The following is a 20,536-nucleotide window of genomic DNA, read 5'->3' on the forward strand; positions in this document are numbered from 1 at the left end:
CTGGGAGGATGGTGGTACCCACAGCAGTAACAGGGAAGGATTCCTAGGTCACTCCCTCTCTGGAGTGCACTACCTGCCCATCAGACTCATCCTCACCTCAGTATGCCTGCAATGTGATGCCTGCTCTCCTGTTTGCTGTGTCCCTGGCCAGGACTGCTGCTTTTCAGAGTAGTCCCAGACTCACTAGCTTTACCTGCTCGGCAGCCCTGAGCCTCCTCCTCCTGCTTTCCAGCTCCTTTTATGGACTGCCTTCCCTCATTAGAGTATGAATTCTTTGATAACAAGACTGTCTTATTTTCTTACATTTGTATCCCCAGAATTTAGCACAGTACCTGGTATATGGTAAGTGCTTAATAGAAGATTCATCTTCTTTTTTTTTTTTTTAAAGGTAATAGGGCATTTTGGGAGAGGGGAAGGTTTGAGGGGGAAAGATAATTAGTTTTGTTTTGGACATTTTAAGTTTAAGGTTTCTACAGGACATCCAATTCAGTATGTCCAAGAGGCAGATGATGTAAGATTTGAGCTTAGGAGAGAAGTTAGGGCTGGATAAATAGATTTGGAAAACATCAGTACAGAAATGACAAGTGAACTCATAGAACTGATAAGAACAACAAATGACACAGTATGGAGAAAAGAAGAGGGGCTAGGACACAGCCTTGTCATCCTAAAGTGCAGATCTGATCATGTTTCCCCCTCCTCTCACCCCACTCAATTCAATAAACTCTAGTGACTCCCTGTTATTTCTAGGATCAGATAGAAAATTCTGTTTGACACTAAAAGTCTATCATGGCTTACCATTCAGTCATCCCCTCTCTCCATTGCTTCAGTCTTCTACACCTTCCCCTCCTACTTCCCCTCCCATGAACTCTGAGATGCAGTAACATTGGACTCTTCCTGTTCCTCACACAATGCAATCTGTCTGCTGACTAAGCATTTTCATCTTTTTCATCGTTGCCTCCTGGCTCCACTGGCTTCCTTCAAGACCTAGCTAAAATCCCACCTATCAGAAGTCTTTCTTAATCCCTCTTAATTCTAGTGCCTTCTCTCTGTTGATTATGTCTTGTTTATACTATGTATAGATTGTTTTGTATAGTTGTTTCATGTTGTCTCCTCTATTAGATGATGAGCTCTTTGTGGGTAAGCAATGACTTTTGCCTTTCTTTTTATCTTCCATGCTTGGCACAGTAGCTGGTACATAAAGGGCACTTAGTAAATGTTTATTCACTGACTAATATCCCCGTTAAGGGCATGACCTTGATGAAGATCCAAAAAAGGAGACTAGGATGGAACAATCAGAAAGGTAGGATAAGAACTAGGTAATTTCACAAAAGCCTGAGAGGAGAGTTTCCAGGAGGAGAGGGTGACTGACAGTGTGAAAGGCTGCACAGAGGTCAAGAAGGATAATGGCTGAGAAATGGCCACTAGATTTGACAGTTAAGAGATCATTTATAACTTTGGAGGCAGCAGTGTCAGATGAATGATGAGATTGGAAGCCAGAATGTAGGGGACTTATAAATGAGTGAGGGAAGAAGTGGAGGAGGCATTAAACGTAGCTGGGTTTCTCAAGAAGGTTAGTCATGAAGGAGAGAAGAGATATGACAGTTAGCAGAGACAGTGAGATCAAATGAGTCGTCTATGGAAAGATGTACTAGTGTCAGTTCTAATCAGCAAGTCAATTTTCACTGTGAGCTTTTATACCTCAGAAATCTGTAATTGTTATAAATCGGGGCTATTGTTTTATTGATTGTTTAGAGACTTAAGAAAGTGTTACTAATAGCAAATAAACTTAAAAGTTTGTATACATAGATTTTTTTTTCCCCAGAGAGCCTGTTGCCACCACACCCCTATATTGCTCAATTGCTTGAGCTCAGCAGGAAAGAAGTTGAAGGTTCAGGGAACAGTGTCATTACCACACTGAAAGTCTGGAGATTGTAGGATACTAATAAAAATCATAAAAGTTGGCATTTATATAGCACTTTAAGATTTACAAAGTGCTTTAATTCCATTATCATATTTGAGTCTCACAATACCCTTGTGTTCATATCACATAGAGAGTTAAAAACCAAAGCTAGGAATAAAATCCAGGGCCTCCTGATTACTGGTCAGTGCTTTTTCCCACTTGGACTTAGGGTCAGAAAAGCTAGGTTTCAGCCCCTGCTTCACGACTTATTCAGGGAAGGAGAATGGTATATGGGGAAAAATGCTGGAATTGATGTCAGAAATTACTGGGTTCTAATTAATCTACCTTTGACATTTATTAGCTGGGTAATGACAGACAAGTAAATCATTTCTTTGAGATTCAGTTTCCCCACCTGCGAATTGAGGATGATAATGCCTATTGTACTTACCTCCTAGTATTACTGTCAGAATTTTTCAATAGTAATGGATGGAAGTTATATATACATATATGTGACATTATTATTATTATAATTATTATACCACAATACTGTTATATTCTAACCAAAAGTCCAGAGAAGTGAGCATATGATAAAGTTTACACCAATAGGGATCTACATAGGTGTACATTCTAAAGAATTTTGTAATCACTAATTCATTAACTTTCACATGCCTATTTCCTCTTTCTATACTCTTCAACTATAATTCACCTAAATTTATTCCTACTTTTTTGTGTTCTATTTTGTTTTTTCTGTAAATCTTTTGAAAATTGGTTTCAGTCATGTTCTAATCAATTTAAAATGTCTTCTTCATGATGTCTTATTAGGGAGATTATGCCATGTTACATGTATATATGTATATACATGTGTATGTATGTGTATATATGTATATACATATATACTTGCATATACATACATACTTGCGTATACATATATACTTGCATATACATACATACATACCTCTGTGTGTGTATGCATATATTCATTCCAAAAGCCAGTATGGTGATTTATGCAAAGATCCAATAAATCACAGGATGCTACATTTGGAAAAGACTTTATATAATCTCTATCCAATAATCCTTCTAATGTTTTTTTTCCCCACTTCATAGTATTTTATTTTTTCCAATTACATGTGAAGATAATTTTCAACATTCACTTTTATAAGATTTTGAGTTTCAAAAATTTCTTCTCCTTCCCTCAACTCTCTCTTCCCCAAGACAACATGCAACCTGATATAGGCTATATATGTACAATCATATCATTATATATGTACATTTATATTAAATGCATTTCCATATTTTTCATGTTGTGAAAAAAGAATCAGAATGAAAGGGAAAAATCATGAGAAAGAAAAAAATTTTAAAAAGAGAAAACAGTATGCTCTGATCTGCATTCAGACTCCATAATTCTTTCTCTGGATATGAATAGCAGATTCCATCATGAGTCTTTTGGAATTATCTTAGATGACAGCGCTGAGAAGAGCTAAGTTTATCAAAGTTGGTTATCAGGAGAGACCAAGTCAAGATGGCAGAGTAAAGGCAGGGCTTGTCTGAGCTCTCTACCAAAACCCTCCAAATAGTTTTTAAAAATGACTCTAAACAAATTCTAGAGTTGTAGAACCCACAAAAAGATGGAATAAAAAAAATTACCTAGCCCAAGACAACTTGAAAGGTTGACAGGAAAAGTCTATTGCACAAGGCTGAGAGAGGAGCACAGGCCAGGCCCCAGCAAACCCAGAGTAGGCTTCAGGGCAACCAAGTCATTGGCGGCAGTGGTGGTTTCTAGCCCACAGACACCAAAGACAACTTAGGAGGAAAGGTCCATCACGTCTGGGTGAAAGTGGAGCACAGTATAATAAACACCATGCCAGCACACCCAGCTGCTTCCAGAGCTCTCAGTCCACAGATGGTAAGGGGGTTGAACAACTGATCAGAAGGAGATTACAGTGGTCTTTTTGCTAGCACTGGGGCAGGACTCTGTTGCTTTGCCCATACTCAGATTCAGGTCATAGTCCTGGTGAGGAGGAGGAACACCAGCATACCACAACTTGTGGCCATGGTAGAGGGGGGAACCCTCCTCACAGTTCCAGTGCAGAAAAGGGTGCATGTGGTTGCTCACAGACCAGAGCACAGGCCAAGAGAGGAGCAAATACCTCTCCTTAGATCATACCACCTTGGAAGAACTGAAAATTTACAGGTCCCTAGAAGTATTTCTGAAAACATCTAGACAAAATTCCTGAAGCTTAGAATAGTACACCCTCCACACTGGAAGTAGAGGCCAACTTTAGCAAACAAACAGAAGTCAAGTAAGAGGCTGGGAAAATAAACAAATAGTGGAAAAAACTCTGACTATAGAAAGTTACTATAATGATGGAAGGAAGAACAAAACACACACTCAGAAGAAGACAACAAAGTCAAAGATCCTATATCCAAAGCCTCCAAGAAAAATATACATTGGTCTCAGGCCATGGAAGAGCTCAAAAAGCATTTTGAAAATCAAGAGAAGTAGAGGAAAAACTGGGAAGAGAAATGAGAGTGATACAAGAAAATGATGAAAAACTAGTCAACAACTTGGTAAAGGAGACACACAAAAAAATACTGAAGAAAACAACACATTAAAAAACAGACTAGGCCAAATGGTAAAAGAGATCCAAAAAGTCAATGAGGAGAAGAATGCCTTAAAATCCAGAATTGGACAAATGGAAAAGGAGGTCCAAAGGCTTACTGAAGAAAATCATGCCTTCAAAATAGAATGGAGCAAGTGGAAGTTAATGACTTTATGAAAAATCAAGAAATAATAAAACAAAAAATGAAAGTCAGTGTAAGGCAATATGAAGTATCTCATTAGAAAAACAACTGACCTGGAAAATAGATCCAAGAGAAATAGTTTAAAAATTATTGGACTACCTAAAAGTCATGACCAAAAAGAGAACCTATATACATCATCTTTCAAGAAATTATCAAGGAAGACTGCCTTAAAACAAAAAGGAAAAGAACTTATATGTACAAAAATGTTTATAGCAGCTCTTTTCTGGGGGCAAAGAATTGGAAATTGAGGGGGAGTCCATCAACTTTGAGAATGGCTGAACAAATTGTGGTATGTGATTATGATGGAATACTATTGCACCCATAAGAAATGATGATCAGGATGCTCTCAGAAAAACCTGGAAAAACTTTCATGGGCTGATGCATAGTGAAAAGTAATAGCAGTATTGCAAGGTGATCAGCTGTGAATGATTTAGCTATTCTCAGTAATACAAAGACCCAAGACAGTTCTGAAGTACTTAAGAGGAAAAATACTATCCATCACCAGAGAAAGAAGTTATGGAATTCTTTGCCTTCTCAATGGGATAGGGGGTGGGGAGGGAGCAAGGAAGAGAATTTGGAACTCAAAGTTTTATAAACAAATGTTAATAATTCTTTTTACATGTAGCTGGGGCAAAAATTAATTAATCAATTTAGAATTTTTTAAAAAAGAAACTTCTGATCAATATGTTCAAAAATATTTACAGCAGTTCTTCTGGTGGTAGCAAAGAATTGGAAACTGAGGGGATGTCCATCAGTTGGGGAATGGCTGAAAAAGTTGTGATAACTGACTAGAATGGAATACTATTGTGCTATAAGAAATGATGAGCAGGATGCTCTTAGAAAAACCTGGACAGATTTACATGAACTGATGCGAAGTGAAATGAACAGGACTAGGACAGCACTGTACACAGTAACAGCAATACTGTACAATGATTAACTGTGAATGACTTAGCTATTCTTAGCAATACAATAGGCCAAGATAATTCTGAAGAATTTATGATGAAAGGTGCTGTCCATCTCCAGAGAAAGAACTGTTGGGGCCTGCATACAGATTATTTTTTTCTTTATTTTTCTTAGTTTTTTTTTTTTTTTGTCTGTGTTTTCTTTTACAGCATAGCTTGCATGAAAATGTGTTTTGCTTGACTACACATGTATAACCTATGTCAAACTGCTTGACTTCCCAAGGTGAGAGAGGGGGTGAGTGTTAAAGGGAAGGAGGAGAATTTGGAACTCAGCGTTTAAAAAAAAGATGTTAAAATTGTTTTTACATGTAATTGGGGAAAAATAAAATATTAAATTAATTATAAAAAAAGTTGATCATCGCACAATTTTGCTGTTACTGTGCACAATGTTCTCCTGGTTTTGCTCATTTGACCTTTCCACATTTTTTTGAAATCTGCCTTCTCATCAATGCTTATTGCCCAATAGCATTTCATTACATTCATACACCACAACTTGTTCAGCCATTTCCCAATTGATGAGCATCCCCTCAATTTCCCATTCTTTGCCAGCACAAAGAAAAAAAAACTACTATAAATATTTTTGTACATATGGGTTCTTTTCCCTTTTTTTATGATCTCTTGGGATACAGACCTAATAGTGAATATTGCTGGGTCAAAGGGTATGCAGTTTAAGCTCTTTGGACACGGTGCCAAATTGCTCTCCAGAATAGCTTTAATCCTAATGTTACAAATGCCCTCTACAACATCTTTGACAAATGGTCATCTGGCCTCTCTTTAAATATTTTTTTTTTTTGTAGAGAGTTTACTACTTTGAAAAGGATCCAGTTGGACTGTTTGATCAATCTAATTCTTGGAAATGTCTCCATATTAAGGCAAAATCTTCCCTCTTTGTCCACTGGTCCTGATGTTACTTCTGCTACAACAAAGCTTAAGTCTACTTCAACATGAAATCCATTCAAATAATGTTATCACTTCTCAACTAAGTCCTTTCTTTTCCAGGCTAAACATCCCTGGTTTTTTCATCTGGATTTCAATGGACAAGATTTTCAGACCTTTCAACCTCCTCTCAATACTCTCCATTTTGGCAGTAGCTATCTTGACAAAAACATGAAATTAATAAGTTACAGTAATATGACTAATTCAAAATTCAATGAAACATACAACAATAATTTGTCAACAAGGCAAAGAATACAGCTGGCTTATTACGGACTGCCCTTGATTTAGATACTATTTCTATTAATATACTATACACATTAGTATATTACATTACAACTTATATTACATTAGGTTTTGGGGTGTTTTTTTTTAGTAACCAAATCACATTATTGGTCACATAAAAAAAAGACACCACTGATATTTTTTGTATAAACTCCCCTATGATAACAGTCATATGAAATACTTAAAAGGCAGACTTCATCCCACACTCATGTAATTAATTTTTTAAAACTTAAATACAAGACCATTTGCCACTTATTCACTATATTATTATCATTAATAGCAAATTAAATATCAACTTGTTAGTTTTGGTCTATTGTCCAACCAATTAAGATCTTTTAAATCCTTTGTTCTGTCAACTAAAATATTAGTTATCCCCAGTTTTCTGTTATTTGGTTAGCAAACTTTCTATGTCTTTATCCAACCCCCCCACGTCCCACCCCCACAAAAGATGGCCAAATGCAGAGTTCTGTGGTAAAATACTTGTGACCTTTCTAGAGGCTTACATGAATCTACTGGTCAATATCCTTTTTTTCCATGAGTTATGAATTTATTTAATCATATCATCATCTAATTTAACTTTCTCCATCTTAAATACTGTAAGTGCACCATAATAAACTTTGTTATATGCCTTTGTGATTAAGATACACTATACTTAAAGCTAGTATCATAATACAACATGAAAAGGATCTGTGATATTGTCAGCACTGGTAACTCTCAAGGTGGATACTTCCTCCATCAATGAAGATCTAAATCATTACTTTAAAGATGTCCTAGGGAGCATGAAGCATGGAGATTAAATGATTTCTTTATATTTACACAGCTGGTTAATTTCAGAGACAGAGTTTGAAGTTATGCCAAATTGCCTCCAGCGTCACAAACTGAGCAAAAAAAGAAATGGCATAAATTTTGCATGATTTTTTTCTTAATAAGCCCATGTCATATCCCAGTTATGAACTAATTTTAGGTGATTTCACACTTCTTATTCAAATAACTTATTTTAAAAACTCTGCTGAGGATTGATATATTTATCTGTAGAGTATGGAATCCTACCCTTCCCCTTATTCAATAACTAGAATAACATTTCCTTGTCTTCAGTCTATTGCAAATGTCCCATTCTTCATTATGTCATAAAGATTATTGGTAATAATTCCATAATCACATCTATAGATTCATTAGCATCCTGGAAAATAACTTGAGTCTAGAGAGCCTCACTGACGTGGTTACAAGCTCTCCTAGTAGCCTCTCTCCTATCTGGACCTTCAAATCCCTCTTAATGATTTTTTTTTCTACCTTTTCAGTTTAATGTCTTTTCCTTGCGGGAAGATGGAAGTATTAGAATTAGGTAGTTTTGCTTCCTCCTTCTCTGTCAAATGATAACAAAACTATCTTCCCCAAGCAATGATCCTATCGTAATCTTGTTTCTCATGCTATAAGCTTGAAGAAATAAATGGCAAATGGAAATTTTAGAGAGAGATACCAATCAATATCTGTGAAATAAAAATCTGTCAAAGACAGAAAATTTCTCCCATGCACATGCCCATCAATGTCCATGGTTTATGCAAGCTAAGCAGCCACTTCAGGAGCACAAATGAGATAGTAAGCACCAAATACTAAGTGCAGAGACATATACAGCCTATTATGAAATAGTATCTAGCTTATCTGGTAGGACAATGAGAGCCCATGATTGAAAAAATAGATTTCTGGCCAAGATGGCCCTATGACAGAAGGAATGGCTGAACAAATTCTGGTATATAATAGAGTAGTATTATGTTGTAAGAAATTAAAAGAGATGATTTTAAAGAATCCTGAGTAGTATGAACTGATACAGAATGAAGAGAGTAGGAACAGGAGAATAATATATACAAAGATAGCAATACTGTAAAGAAAAACAACTTTGAAAGACTTAAGTACTCTGATCAATTCCAGAAACAACTATGTCTCCCTAAAATCTTTGATGAGGCATGGTACCCACTTCCTGATGGAGAAATGATGAGCACAGAGTGCGGAAAGAGGTCTACATTTTTGGACAGCATCAGTTTGTGGAATTGTTTTGCTTATCTTACCTTATCTTAACTCCGATACATACCTCTTTGTTACAAGGCTATTACCCCCTTCTCTCTTTCAGTTTTTAATTAAGAGGGTATAGAAGGAAGGAGGATTAGCCACACTGATTCCCACCACCCCCACTCCAAAAAGAATTGTGGTATTGTTTTTAAAAGCAAAGAAGGAAACAGAATTTAGTTTAGAAGGAAGAACAAATAGAATAATTTTGAAAGGTGTGGAATTTATTATATACTTCTATTTTTTTAAAAAAGGAAAGTAATATCTCTATGAAATGGAGATTCATGGTTTCATAAAGGATCCTGTTTTTGTGTTATGTTGTGTTATAAGAAGTTTTTGGTGCTTAAAATCAGAATAATTTGTTTTCTTAAAATTCTGATGTTAGTGAAATAGAGCACAGAAATTAGTTACTGTCCCCTGTTTGACTATTAACCCAATCAAGTAGGGACCCTACAACAGAATAAAACATTTTGCTTAATAAGGCAAAAAATTTTTTAATATGACTATATTCCAATGCCCATATTCACCAATTTCCCTTTACAGGAGATAATTTTAGTCTTACATTTCACATCAATAAACTAAAGACAGATATGATTCATGCTAAAAATGAGTTACAGGCAGCACTAAGAACAGAATATAGGTTTCTAGAATTATAGTGCAAATATTAACATACCTTCATTGGCTGAGAATTTCATCAACAAAATACGACTTGAACTTAAAGCCACAAACGTAGTCCCCAGAAGACCTGTGGAAGCTGCTGATGTAATCCGTGGTCCAGATTGACTGCAGCATTTGCCTTCCATTCTAATGTCTGAACCGTCTGGCTGTTTATAGCCTTTAACAAAGCAAAACCTCCATAAGCAAAAATTCACTATTAGAAAATGGGCAAGCAAGTAATTTGGCATAACTGATAGCACTTTTCTTTTTTTAAAAAAAAATTATTTATTTTTAGTTTTCAACATTTACTTTCATAAGATTTTGAGACCCAAACTTTTGCCCCATCTCTCCCTTCCCCTCACCCCATGATGGCATGTAAATTGATACAGGTTCAACATTCATATTAAATCTATTTTCACATCAGTCATGTGTAAAGAATTTGAACCAATGGGAGAAACCATGAGAAAGAAATAAAATTTTAAAAAAAGAGAGTGAATAAGATGCTTTGATTTGTAGTCAGACTTCATAGTTCTTTTTCTGCATATGGATAGCATTTTCCACCATGAGTCTTTTGGGGTTGTCTTAGATCCTTGCATTGCTAAGAAGAGCTAAACCTATCAAAGTTAATCACTGCATAATGTGACTGTTATTTGTACAATATTCTCCTGGTTCTGCTCACGTCACTCAGCATTAGTTCATATAAGTCTTCCCAGGTTTTTCTGAAGTCCCCTTGCTCATGCATTTCTTATAGCACTATAGTATTCAATTACATTCATACAAATTGTTCAGCCATTGCCCATTATTTTTGCTTTTGTATCCCCAGTATCTAGTATAGTATATATAATTTGTAATATAAGTGATTCTTAAACTGAAATAAAATGGAAACTTATTAAATTATTTCAGTAGGTGACACAAGTTCAAAGAAATTAACTATCAAGCTGAAAAATAATGTTTACATCCAATGCACTTTTAAAATAATATTTTCTTGTAAACATGCCTTTTATATATATAAACTTTAAGGTTCCATGATTTCATACCCTTTACTGATGCAGATCACAACCTCTCTATGTTTTAGTAGATCATATTCATGAGTTGCTATGACTAAAAAAAAACCTGCCTAATGGTTAACTTCCTGATAATGATGGTCGCTCAGATGATAGAGTCCATCCTTTGGCCTTCAAGCATTTCCACCTGGGTGGGGCCTACCAGAGTTTGTGCTCTACTGGAATGGCTTGTAAGAGTGTACGTTCACTTCCAGGTCACAATGAAGCATCCAATGGAGGTTCTTCATATAGCCTAAATAATAGCAATTTTAAAAATTCTATGTGAATACCTACTACTCCTTTATTATGGTGAGCATCTTTGATGATATACTGAAGCATAACAGAGAGCTGGCCTTGAAGCCAGGAAGTCCTCGCTTCAAAGAAGGTGATTTGCATTGGTCAAAGTTTCCCCTCGGAAAGTGACCTAAATCAATGAAATAAGAGGCTCAGTCCCTATTCTCTATCTGAGTCTTTCATGGTGAATGCTACAAAGACACATAAAACAACACTTCATTTATTCTGGTCATTTGTCTGTCAATTTCAAATACCTAGGACAGCATTAGAAGTTAAAAAGAAACTGTCCTAAACAATGAACAACAATGAAAAGGGATGTGAAGAACTGAAGGTTTTACAATATATCCCCCAATGTAAAAGGATTAATTGACTCATTGACTTAGATAGAAAAGAGGACTTTCATTGGTTGATGATAGTTATAAAAGTCAAGAAATTTGGGAGACAAGGGGAAAAAACACCAAAGAAACAAGTAAAAAAGTCATATGTAGAACAGAGAAGAGGGGTGGACAGAAGTAGTGATACTGGAGATGAGCAGCAAATATTGATCCTGGAGAAGAGTAAACAATGAGAAACAGAAAAAATAGGATAGCTTGGTAATATAAAGATACAGAGCCCTATATATCTCAGTAGACCCTACTGCAACATGTGTCATAATAAAGACACATAACTTTGTTACTGAAGTTTTTCTCTCTTCAGCAACAAATTATCACAAGAAACACTAAGTCCTCTCTGTCTCCCTCTCTTCTTTCCCCTGCCCATTTTTTTTCTCTTCTCCTCTCTTGTCTCTTTCTCTTTCTCTCTAAATCTGTCTCACCTAGGATGAAGTGCAGTGGACACTCACAACTGGATCACAATGATAGTGTGGTAGTCTGTTCCATTTTTCCAAATGGGCTGTTCTTCTTCTGCTTGGGTAGCCTCTGTTCCCAGCAGCTCTTCCTATCAGTGCCAAATTTAGTGTGCATACCTGATCAGCTTAACCCTATTGCAGCTCAGAACTCATGAACTCAAGGAACCCATTAGCCTCACTCTTCCCCAGTAGCAGAGATTACAAGTGTGTGCCACCATATCCAGCCCAATATCTTTTAATACCTATACAAGACATCACTATGCTGAAAGTAAACCAATATAGTTAAGAACTCTGTGGAAGCACTTAGTGAAAGGATAATCTAAGTCCTAATCCATCTCCATGGTCTCATAAAGCAAACAATTCAATAAATATTATTGTGTAATAAATATTAAGTATATTATATATATGTCACATTATATTACTGAATTATGTGCAGTAATAAGCTCAATTGAGACAGTATTTCTAAATTAAGTGAGTACTTTGATGGTAGGGAATAGCATCACAGGGTTTTCCTAAAGCTATAACTAGCATTGAGTAAATGAGGCTTTGAAGTCATGGAAGTTGTGGGATGGCATAGGGTACTTTTTCCTTGTGGGAATCACTGTCTCAGTACTTTTCAGTTCTTCACCAGATCACTCCAACATGTTCATGGGCTCTTCTTATTTCTCCTCCAAGCCCACCTTCTTCCCAAATCACCTGAGGCAAAGGGATAGACTGCCCTTTTTTTTCAGAGCAACTCCATATGAAGTCAGATTGTCTTTTGAAATTCATCCCTCATTCTTTGCACCAGGTAAAATAAATTCTCATTACAGCTCAGAGTATGACAGATAGTAAAGCTGAATAGGCTGGTAGTATTCATTGTAATATAATAATAGTTTACAATAGAATAGAGGTCTTAACACCTACAGTAGAATGAACAAGAAATCAATAAGGCCAAAAAAAAAAAAAAGAAATCAACAAGACCTTGGAGGATAAAAAGTTGTTTTATGATTCAGATAGCAAAGTTTACTGTAGTTAAAAGTCACTTCTATTATATCTCAAATGAAAACTGATAAGGCAAAGGATTTTTATGAGCAAATAAAGTGCTCTATGTATTTTTCTATGGTGAATGATAATTATGATTAGTAAAAAAAACATCAAGTAAACTTGATTCAATCATCTAGTTTTCTTTTTAAAAGATTCCATTTTACCACTTTTTTCAGATAATTCTTTTCTGATTATAGTCTATTTTCTGAATAGTTTTACAATCAATGTTAATTAAATTGGTCTAGTTAGGCCACATTTACCAACTTCTTCCTAGCCAGGTTTCTGCTACACTTCCATCAAACAACTTTTCCATGCACTTTGAAGTTTGCAGAGTATGCTTTATATAGATGACCCCTTATGTGAGCCTCATCATAAGCCTGGGAGGCAGAGCCAAAAGTACTATAATCTGAAGAACAGAGAAGTTGAGCCACTTGCCCTTGGTCACATTGCTAAAAAAGGTCAGAGGCAACAGAAGAGATTTGAACCAGGTGGTCATGATCCCCAAAGCATTCTATATATTGTACCTCTGCTCTGTTACATAATTTACCATTCTCACATGTGCCAATGTTATAGATTCTCCTAAAATAAAACTTTCAATGATTTGAAAATTTAAAAATCTTAGAGCTATTAAAAGAGGCATATATTTACTTACTGTTTCCAGAGATAGTGTTCAGTTTCAGGATATAGTTTATCCCAGATCAATCTATTTGTAGGAGGTTAGAGTTCAGCTATGGAGCAGAGTTTAGTGCTTGGTAGGAATTTTTTTTTTAATCAGCGTTCTCGTTGACAATGTCACCACATTGATTTAACCATAGACAAGGGTTTTAGTCAGAATGTGAACAGATTTGGACTTGCTTGGTCCTCAAGGCCTACCGACTTCTACTTTACATATTACAGGTGATGTGGAGGTATTCCTTTGGGAGATTATGGAGGCCTCTGACATTTCTCTTAGAGCCAATAATTCTAACCAGGGCATTCTCTGGCTTCAACAGGAGTTAGAGGCAATAGTAGACTATGTTAAGTAAGGACTGCTTAAAAAGTCCTGAAATGTAAGATAAACTGAAAACTGCTTAAAAAGTAAAACTGGTCAAAAGGAAAAGAAAATACAAAAGCTAACTGAAGAAAATAATACATTAAAAGTTAGAATTGGGCAAGTGGAAGCTAATGATTCTACGAGATATCAAGAATCAATCAAACAAATTCAAAAGAATGAAAAAAATGGAAGAAAATGTAAATTACCTCATGGGAAAAAAAACTGACCTAAAAGAAACAGATCCAGGAGAAACAATGTCAGAATCATTGGACTACCTGAAAACTATAATCAAAAGGAGGATCTAGAGAGCATCTTTCAATTAATTATCAAGGAAAACTGCCCTGATCTCCTAGAACTAGAGGACAAAACAGGCATTGAAAGCATCAAACAATCACCTCAGGAAAGAGATCCCAAAATAAAAACTTCAAGTAACATTATAGCCAAATTTCAGAACTGCCAAGCCAAGGAAAAAATACAAGTATCCACAAAGAAATAATTCAGACATTGTGGATTCACAATCAGGATTAAACAGGACTTGGCAGTTGTAATATTAAAAATCCTGAGGTTATAGAACATGTTATTCCAGAAGGCAAAGGAGCTAGGACTACAACCAAGAATCACGTACCCAGCAAAATTAAGCATACTACATCAAGTGGAGGAAAATGATCATTCAACAAAATAGAAGGATTTCAAGCTTTCATAAGGAGAACAGAACTAAACCAACAAAAATCTGACCTCTACTAAGAAGACCCAAAAGAAGCATAAACAGGTAAAAAGGAAAAGAAAACATAAGAGATTCAATAGAGCTTATTTACATACCTACACAGGAAGATGATATTAGTAATTCTTTAAAATTCTAAAACTGATGGTAGAAGGAATTCTATCACTGAAGCTAGAAAGGAATATATATAGAAAGAGGGTGTACATATAAGGTTAATTTGAGGGAATGACATAAAAGAAACTAAGGGATGAGAGAGAAGAGTACAAAGGATGCAGAAGGAAGGGAGAGGTAGAATAGGGTAAGCTATTTCACATAAAGCAGTGCAAAAGACCTATTATAGTGGAGGGGAAGATGGGAAGGTGGGAAATGAACATTGCTTGAAATTTATTCTCTTCAGTACTGACTCAAAGACAGAATCATATACATAATCAATTCACTACAGAAATCTATCTTACCCAACAGGGAAGTAGGAAGGAGGGAAGGAGATTTAGTAAAGGGAGTGGGGATGAGAACTGACATAAAGGAGGGCAGATCAGGGGAGGTGGTAGACAGAGGCAAAACACTGGAGAAAAGGGAAAGGGTGAAAAGAAAGACGACAAACAGGAGGAAGAATAGGATGGAGGGAAATACACAGGTAGTGATCATAATTATTATTTTGAATGGGATGAACTCTCCCAAAAAACAGAAGCAGTTAGCAGAGTAGATCAAAAACTAGAATCCCACAAGATGTTGTTCACAAGAAACACCCTTGCAGTAGAGACACATACACAGAATACAGGTAAGAGGCTGGAACAAAATCTATTATGCTTCAGCTGAAGTGAAAAAAAAAAAAAAGCAGGACTAGCAATCCTATTCTCAGACACAGTAAAAGCAAAAATAAATCTAATTAAAAGAGATAAGGAAAGAAACTACATCTTGCTAAAAGGTACTATAGACAATGAAGCAATATCAGTACAAAACATATGCATCAACTGGTATAGCATTCAAATTCTTTTTTTCTTCTTTTTATTTCTTTTTAAAAATTTTTTAATTAATTTTATTTATTTTCAGTGTTCTACAATCACTTCCATATAACTTAGATTATTTTTCCCTACCTGCCCCCTACCTCCTCCCCCACCCCTCCTGCCTTCCCTAGACAGCATACAATTTTATATAGGTTCTACACATACATTCTTATTAAATACATTTTCACTGTTCTCATGCTGTGTAAAAGAATTAAAATGAATGGGAGAAATCATATAAAAAACCAAAATGTAATACAAAAGAAAATGATCTGCTACATTCTGCAATTGAATTCCAAAGTTCTTTCTCTGGATGTGGAAGGCATTTTGCCTTAAAAGATCATTGGGAATTTTTTTAAGTCCTTGCATTGCAATGAAGTTCCATGTCTACCAGAAAAAACTCTTGCACACCGTGGTCATTGCTATGCACAAAGTTCCCATGGTTCTGCTCATTTCACTCAGCATCAGATCATATATGTCTTTCCAGGCCTCTCTGAAGTCTTCCTGTTCATCATTTCTTATGGAGCAATAGTATTTCATCACATTCATATACCATAATTTATTCAGTCATTCCCCAATTGATGGGCATTCCCTTGATTTCCAGTTTTTGGCTACCACAAAGAGTGCTGCTATAAATATTTTTGTACATGTGGGACTCTTTCCCATTTTTATGATCTCTTGGGGATACAGTCCTAGAAGCCATAATACTGGGTCAAAGGGTATGTGTATCTTGTAGCCCTTTGGGCATAGTTCCAAATTGCTCTCCAGAATGGCTGGATCAGGCCACAGCTCCACCGACAATGAATTAGAGTTCCAGCTCTCCCACATCCTCTCGAACATTTATCATCTTCCTGTTCTGTCATGTTAGCCAATCTGACAGGTGTGATGTGGTACCTCAGAGTTGTTTTGATTTGGATCTCTCTAATCAAAAGTGATTTAGAGCATTTTTTCATATGGCTATAGATATCTTTAATTTCTTCCTCTGAAAACTGCCTATTCATATCGTTTGACCATTTATCAATTGGGGAATGACTTGTATTCTTGCACATTTGACTCAGTTCTCTATATATTTTAGAAATGAGGCCTTTAACACAGATACTAGCTGCAAAATTCTTTCCCAGTTTTTTGCATCTCTCCAAATCTTGGATGCATTGGGTTTGACTGTGCAAAAACTTTTCAGTTTAATGTAATCAAAATTATCCATCTTGCACTTCATAATGCTTTCTATCTCTTCTTTAGTCAAAAATTCTTCCCTTCTCCATAAATCTGAAAAATACACTACTCCTTGCTTCACCAATTTGTCCATAGTATTAATCTTTATACATAGATCATGTACTCATTTGGACTTTATTCTTGTGTACGGTGTCAGGCATTGGTCTATGCCTTGTTTCCACCACACTTCTGTCCAGTTTTCCCAGAAATTTCTGTCAAACAGTGAGTTCTTATCCCAGAAGCAGGGGTCCTTGGGTTTATCAAACGGTAGATTGCTATATTCATTGCCTACTGTGTCTTCAGTATCTAGCCTATTCCACTTGTCTACCCTTCTGTTTCTTAGCTGCATCCAAATTCCTAAAGGAGAAATTAAGTGAGTTACAGGAAGAAATGGGCAGCAAAACAATACAACTAAGGAGGTAAATACAGTATTAGGCAAGTTAGATATGACAGACTTTTAGTATGATTTAAATATAAAAGCTGACGCCGTAAGCAAATTAGAAGAGCAAGGAATAGTCTACTTGTCAGATCTATGAGGAAGGGAAGAATTCATGATCAAACAGGAGACAGAGAGCATTACAAAATGTAAAATTAATAATTTTGATTATATTACATGAAAAAGCTTTTGCACAAACAAAACCAAGGCAAACAAGATTAGAAAGAAAGCAGAAATATGGGAAACAACCTCAAACATGTAGAGAACTGAGTCAAATTTACAAGAATACAAGCCATTCTTCAATTGATAAATGGACAAAAGATATGAACAGGCAGTTTTCAGATGAAGAAATCAAAGCTATCTACAGGTATATGAAGAAGTGCTCTAAATCACTTCTGATTAGAGAAAAGAAAATTAAACAACTCTGAGGTACCTCATCACACCTATCAGACTGGCTAACATGACAAAATAGGAAAATGATAAATTCTGGAGTAGATATGGAAAAATTGGGACACTGATACATTGATGGTGGACCTGTGAAGTGATCCAACTGTTCTGGAGAGCAATTTGGAACTATGCCCATAGGCCAACCAAACTTTTCATATCCCTTTGATCCAGCAATAGCACTATTAGCTATGTATCCCAAAGAGATTGTAAGAAAGGGAAAAGGATCTATATATGCAAAAATATTTATAGCAATCCCTCTCGTGGTGGCAAAACACTGGAAATTGAGGGGATACCCATCAATTGGGGAATGGTTGAACAAGTTGTGGAATATGAATGTAATGGAATACTATTGTGCAATAAGAAATTATAAACAGGCAGATTTCAGAAAAACCTTGAAAGAGTAGCATGAACTGAAGCAAAATGAAATAAACAGAACCAGGAAAACATCATACACAATATCAGCAACATTACGTATGATGATCAACTATGAATGACGCAGCACTTCTCAGCAGCAGAATGATCCAAGATAAGTAGAAAGAACTTAGGAAGGAAAATATCCAGATAAAAAGCTAATAGACTCTGAATGCAGATTGAAGCATATTTCTTTTATTTACTTTATTCTTTCTTGTGTTTTTTTCCTTATGATCTGTTTCTTCTTTCACAACTGTAAATAATACAGATGGATATATTTTTACATGATAGCATATGTATAAACTATGTTAAACTGTCTACCATTTTCAGAAGAGGGGAAGAAGGGAGGAAAATTTGGAACTCAAAATTTTTAAAAATGAATGCTAAAAATTTTCTTGACATGTAACTGGGGAAAAAATAAAATACTATTAAAGAAAAATAAAGTCCAATGGCTTCTTGCTTTGTCTAAAATCAAACATAATTTTTTGTTTGGCATTTAAAGTCCTTCATAACCCAGATTCAGGCTATCTCTTTGGCTTTATTATACAGCCTCTCCCAAACTCTATGGTGTGACCACACTGGACTTCTTGTTCTTCAAATACAGCATTCCATTCCCCACTTGTGTCTTTTTGATATCTAGTCCTATGCCTGGAATTAATTAGCATTTATTGCTTGCCAGGCAATGTACTAGATGTTAAGGATACAGAGAAGAAGCAAAACCAAACCAGTTCTGGTCTTTAAGGAGTTTACATTCTAATAGTTTAGACAATGTATATAAATTAGAACATTCAAAATGGTACTAGGAAATTGGAGGACTAGGAAAGGCCCCCAGGAGAAGGCCGCATTTGAGCTGAGTCTTAAAGGAAGTCAATGAATCCAAGAATCAAACAAGGAGAGGGTGAACATTCAAGGCATAGGACAGCAAGCGCAAAGGCAAGGAATAGGAGATGGAGTATCATGGACAAGGGACAATAAGTGGGTCATCATGGCAGCACCGTATTAATCATAGAAAGCAGTAGAATGTAAGAAGGTTGGAAATTAGGAAATGGACAAATTGTGAAGAGTTTTAAATATCAAACTAAAACCTCTATATCTGATCTCATAAGTAATAAGGAATCAGTGTAGTTTATTGAGTAGGAAGATGCTTTGCTTTGGCAGCTACATGGAGATGAATTGGAGTTGGGAAAGATTTGAGGCATGGAGAACAATTAGAAAGCTATTGCAGTGGTCCACAACTAAGGTGATGAAGGCCTGAATGAAGATGGTGGCTCTGCAACGGGAATGTCTTTGAAAAAAAAAGTTATGGAGGGAGAAATTACAAGACACAGGCAATTGATAAGATATGTGGAATAACTGAAAGAGCTGAGGCTCTTTGGAAGGATGGATATTTCAGACTTGATGACTCAGAGGTATCTCAAACTCATTACCTTTACCCTCAAATTTTCCCTTTTTCAAAACTTCCCTATTATTGCCTAGAGGATGACCATCCTCCCAGACACCCAGATTTGCAGCCCCAACTCTTTCAATTATTCCACATACCTAATCAATGGCCTGTGTCTTGTAACTTTTTTTCCAAGACATTCCCCTTGCAGAGCCACCATCTTCATTCAGGCCTTCATCACCTCAGCTGTGGACCACTGCAATAGCTTTCTAATTGCTCTCCATGCCTCAAATATTTTCCCACTCAAACACGTCTCCATGTAGCTGCCAAAGTGATTTTCTACACAAGAAACGCATTCGTACCGTCAATGATCACGTGTTGTGACCCCACAAAGGGGCCTGGGAGATACCCAGCCAGAGGCCAAAATGAAGAGGAGGGAGAGAAACCCACGACTGCCTGGTTAACAGGAATTTTTTTTTATCGAGAAAAAATCAATAAACGTTTTTTTCTTCTTAGAGTACTAAGCCGAGAGAGGATTCAGTTGCAGATGGAGGCAGAAAGGTGATTCCCGGGCCTTTAAACTTGCCACTTTGGCCCCCAGAGAAACGGAGGGTCCTCGCTGCGCGAGCTCGCCCCACCTACACCTGCACGTCTGAAGAGCTGCTTTAGGAAACGTGGCTCCGCTCTCCCCCAGCTGGAAATGACAGCTCCCAAACGTGCAAGCGCATTCGAGGGACAGACAAGCTCCGCCCCGCATCACGTGGCAAGGACGCCGGGCCCCGCCCCTCTCCCTCAACCCTTTCGACTCCGCCACCAACCGAGAGAAAAAAACAGCCGACAAACCTCTTCTTACACATGCGCAGTGGGCTCATAGGGTCTCCTGCCGTGGGCGCCTCTTTGCCTACGCATGCGCGGTCTTTAAGGCGCGGGACGCTGTTACCTATCCCGGTGCTGGGTACACCTGCGTGGAAGGCAGCCCATCCTAGGCTGGCGATACTCGCCAGACCGGGGAGTGACGGGCAGATGTAGCAGCCGTAGGTTTTGAGGATTGTAGAGGAAAGAGGAGTGGTGGGGAGGGAAGGGT

General features: G+C 36.7%; 1 protein-coding gene across 4 annotated transcripts in view; it reads right to left on the bottom strand.

The window, feature by feature from the left end:
* Positions 1–20,433, bottom strand: part of SLC35A5 (solute carrier family 35 member A5) — a 39,338-nt gene extending 18,905 nt beyond the window's left edge. For 2 of the 4 annotated variants that reach the window (XM_072614006.1, XM_072614003.1), the window contains exons 1-2: positions 20,296–20,433; positions 9,617–9,778 (exon numbers count right to left, since the gene is read on the bottom strand). Coding sequence is in view for 3 of the 4 variants with exons in the window: in XM_072614003.1 (XP_072470104.1) it covers positions 9,617–9,746 (130 nt within the window). In the remaining variant the exon portion in view is untranslated. The other 2 variants (XM_072614004.1, XM_072614005.1) reach the window with 2 other exon arrangements.
* Positions 20,434–20,536: the final 103 nt, after the last annotated feature.

This window comes from Notamacropus eugenii, chromosome 5 (assembly GCF_028372415.1).
Source record: "Notamacropus eugenii isolate mMacEug1 chromosome 5, mMacEug1.pri_v2, whole genome shotgun sequence".
In the NCBI taxonomy this organism is placed as follows: domain Eukaryota; kingdom Metazoa; phylum Chordata; class Mammalia; order Diprotodontia; family Macropodidae; genus Notamacropus; species Notamacropus eugenii.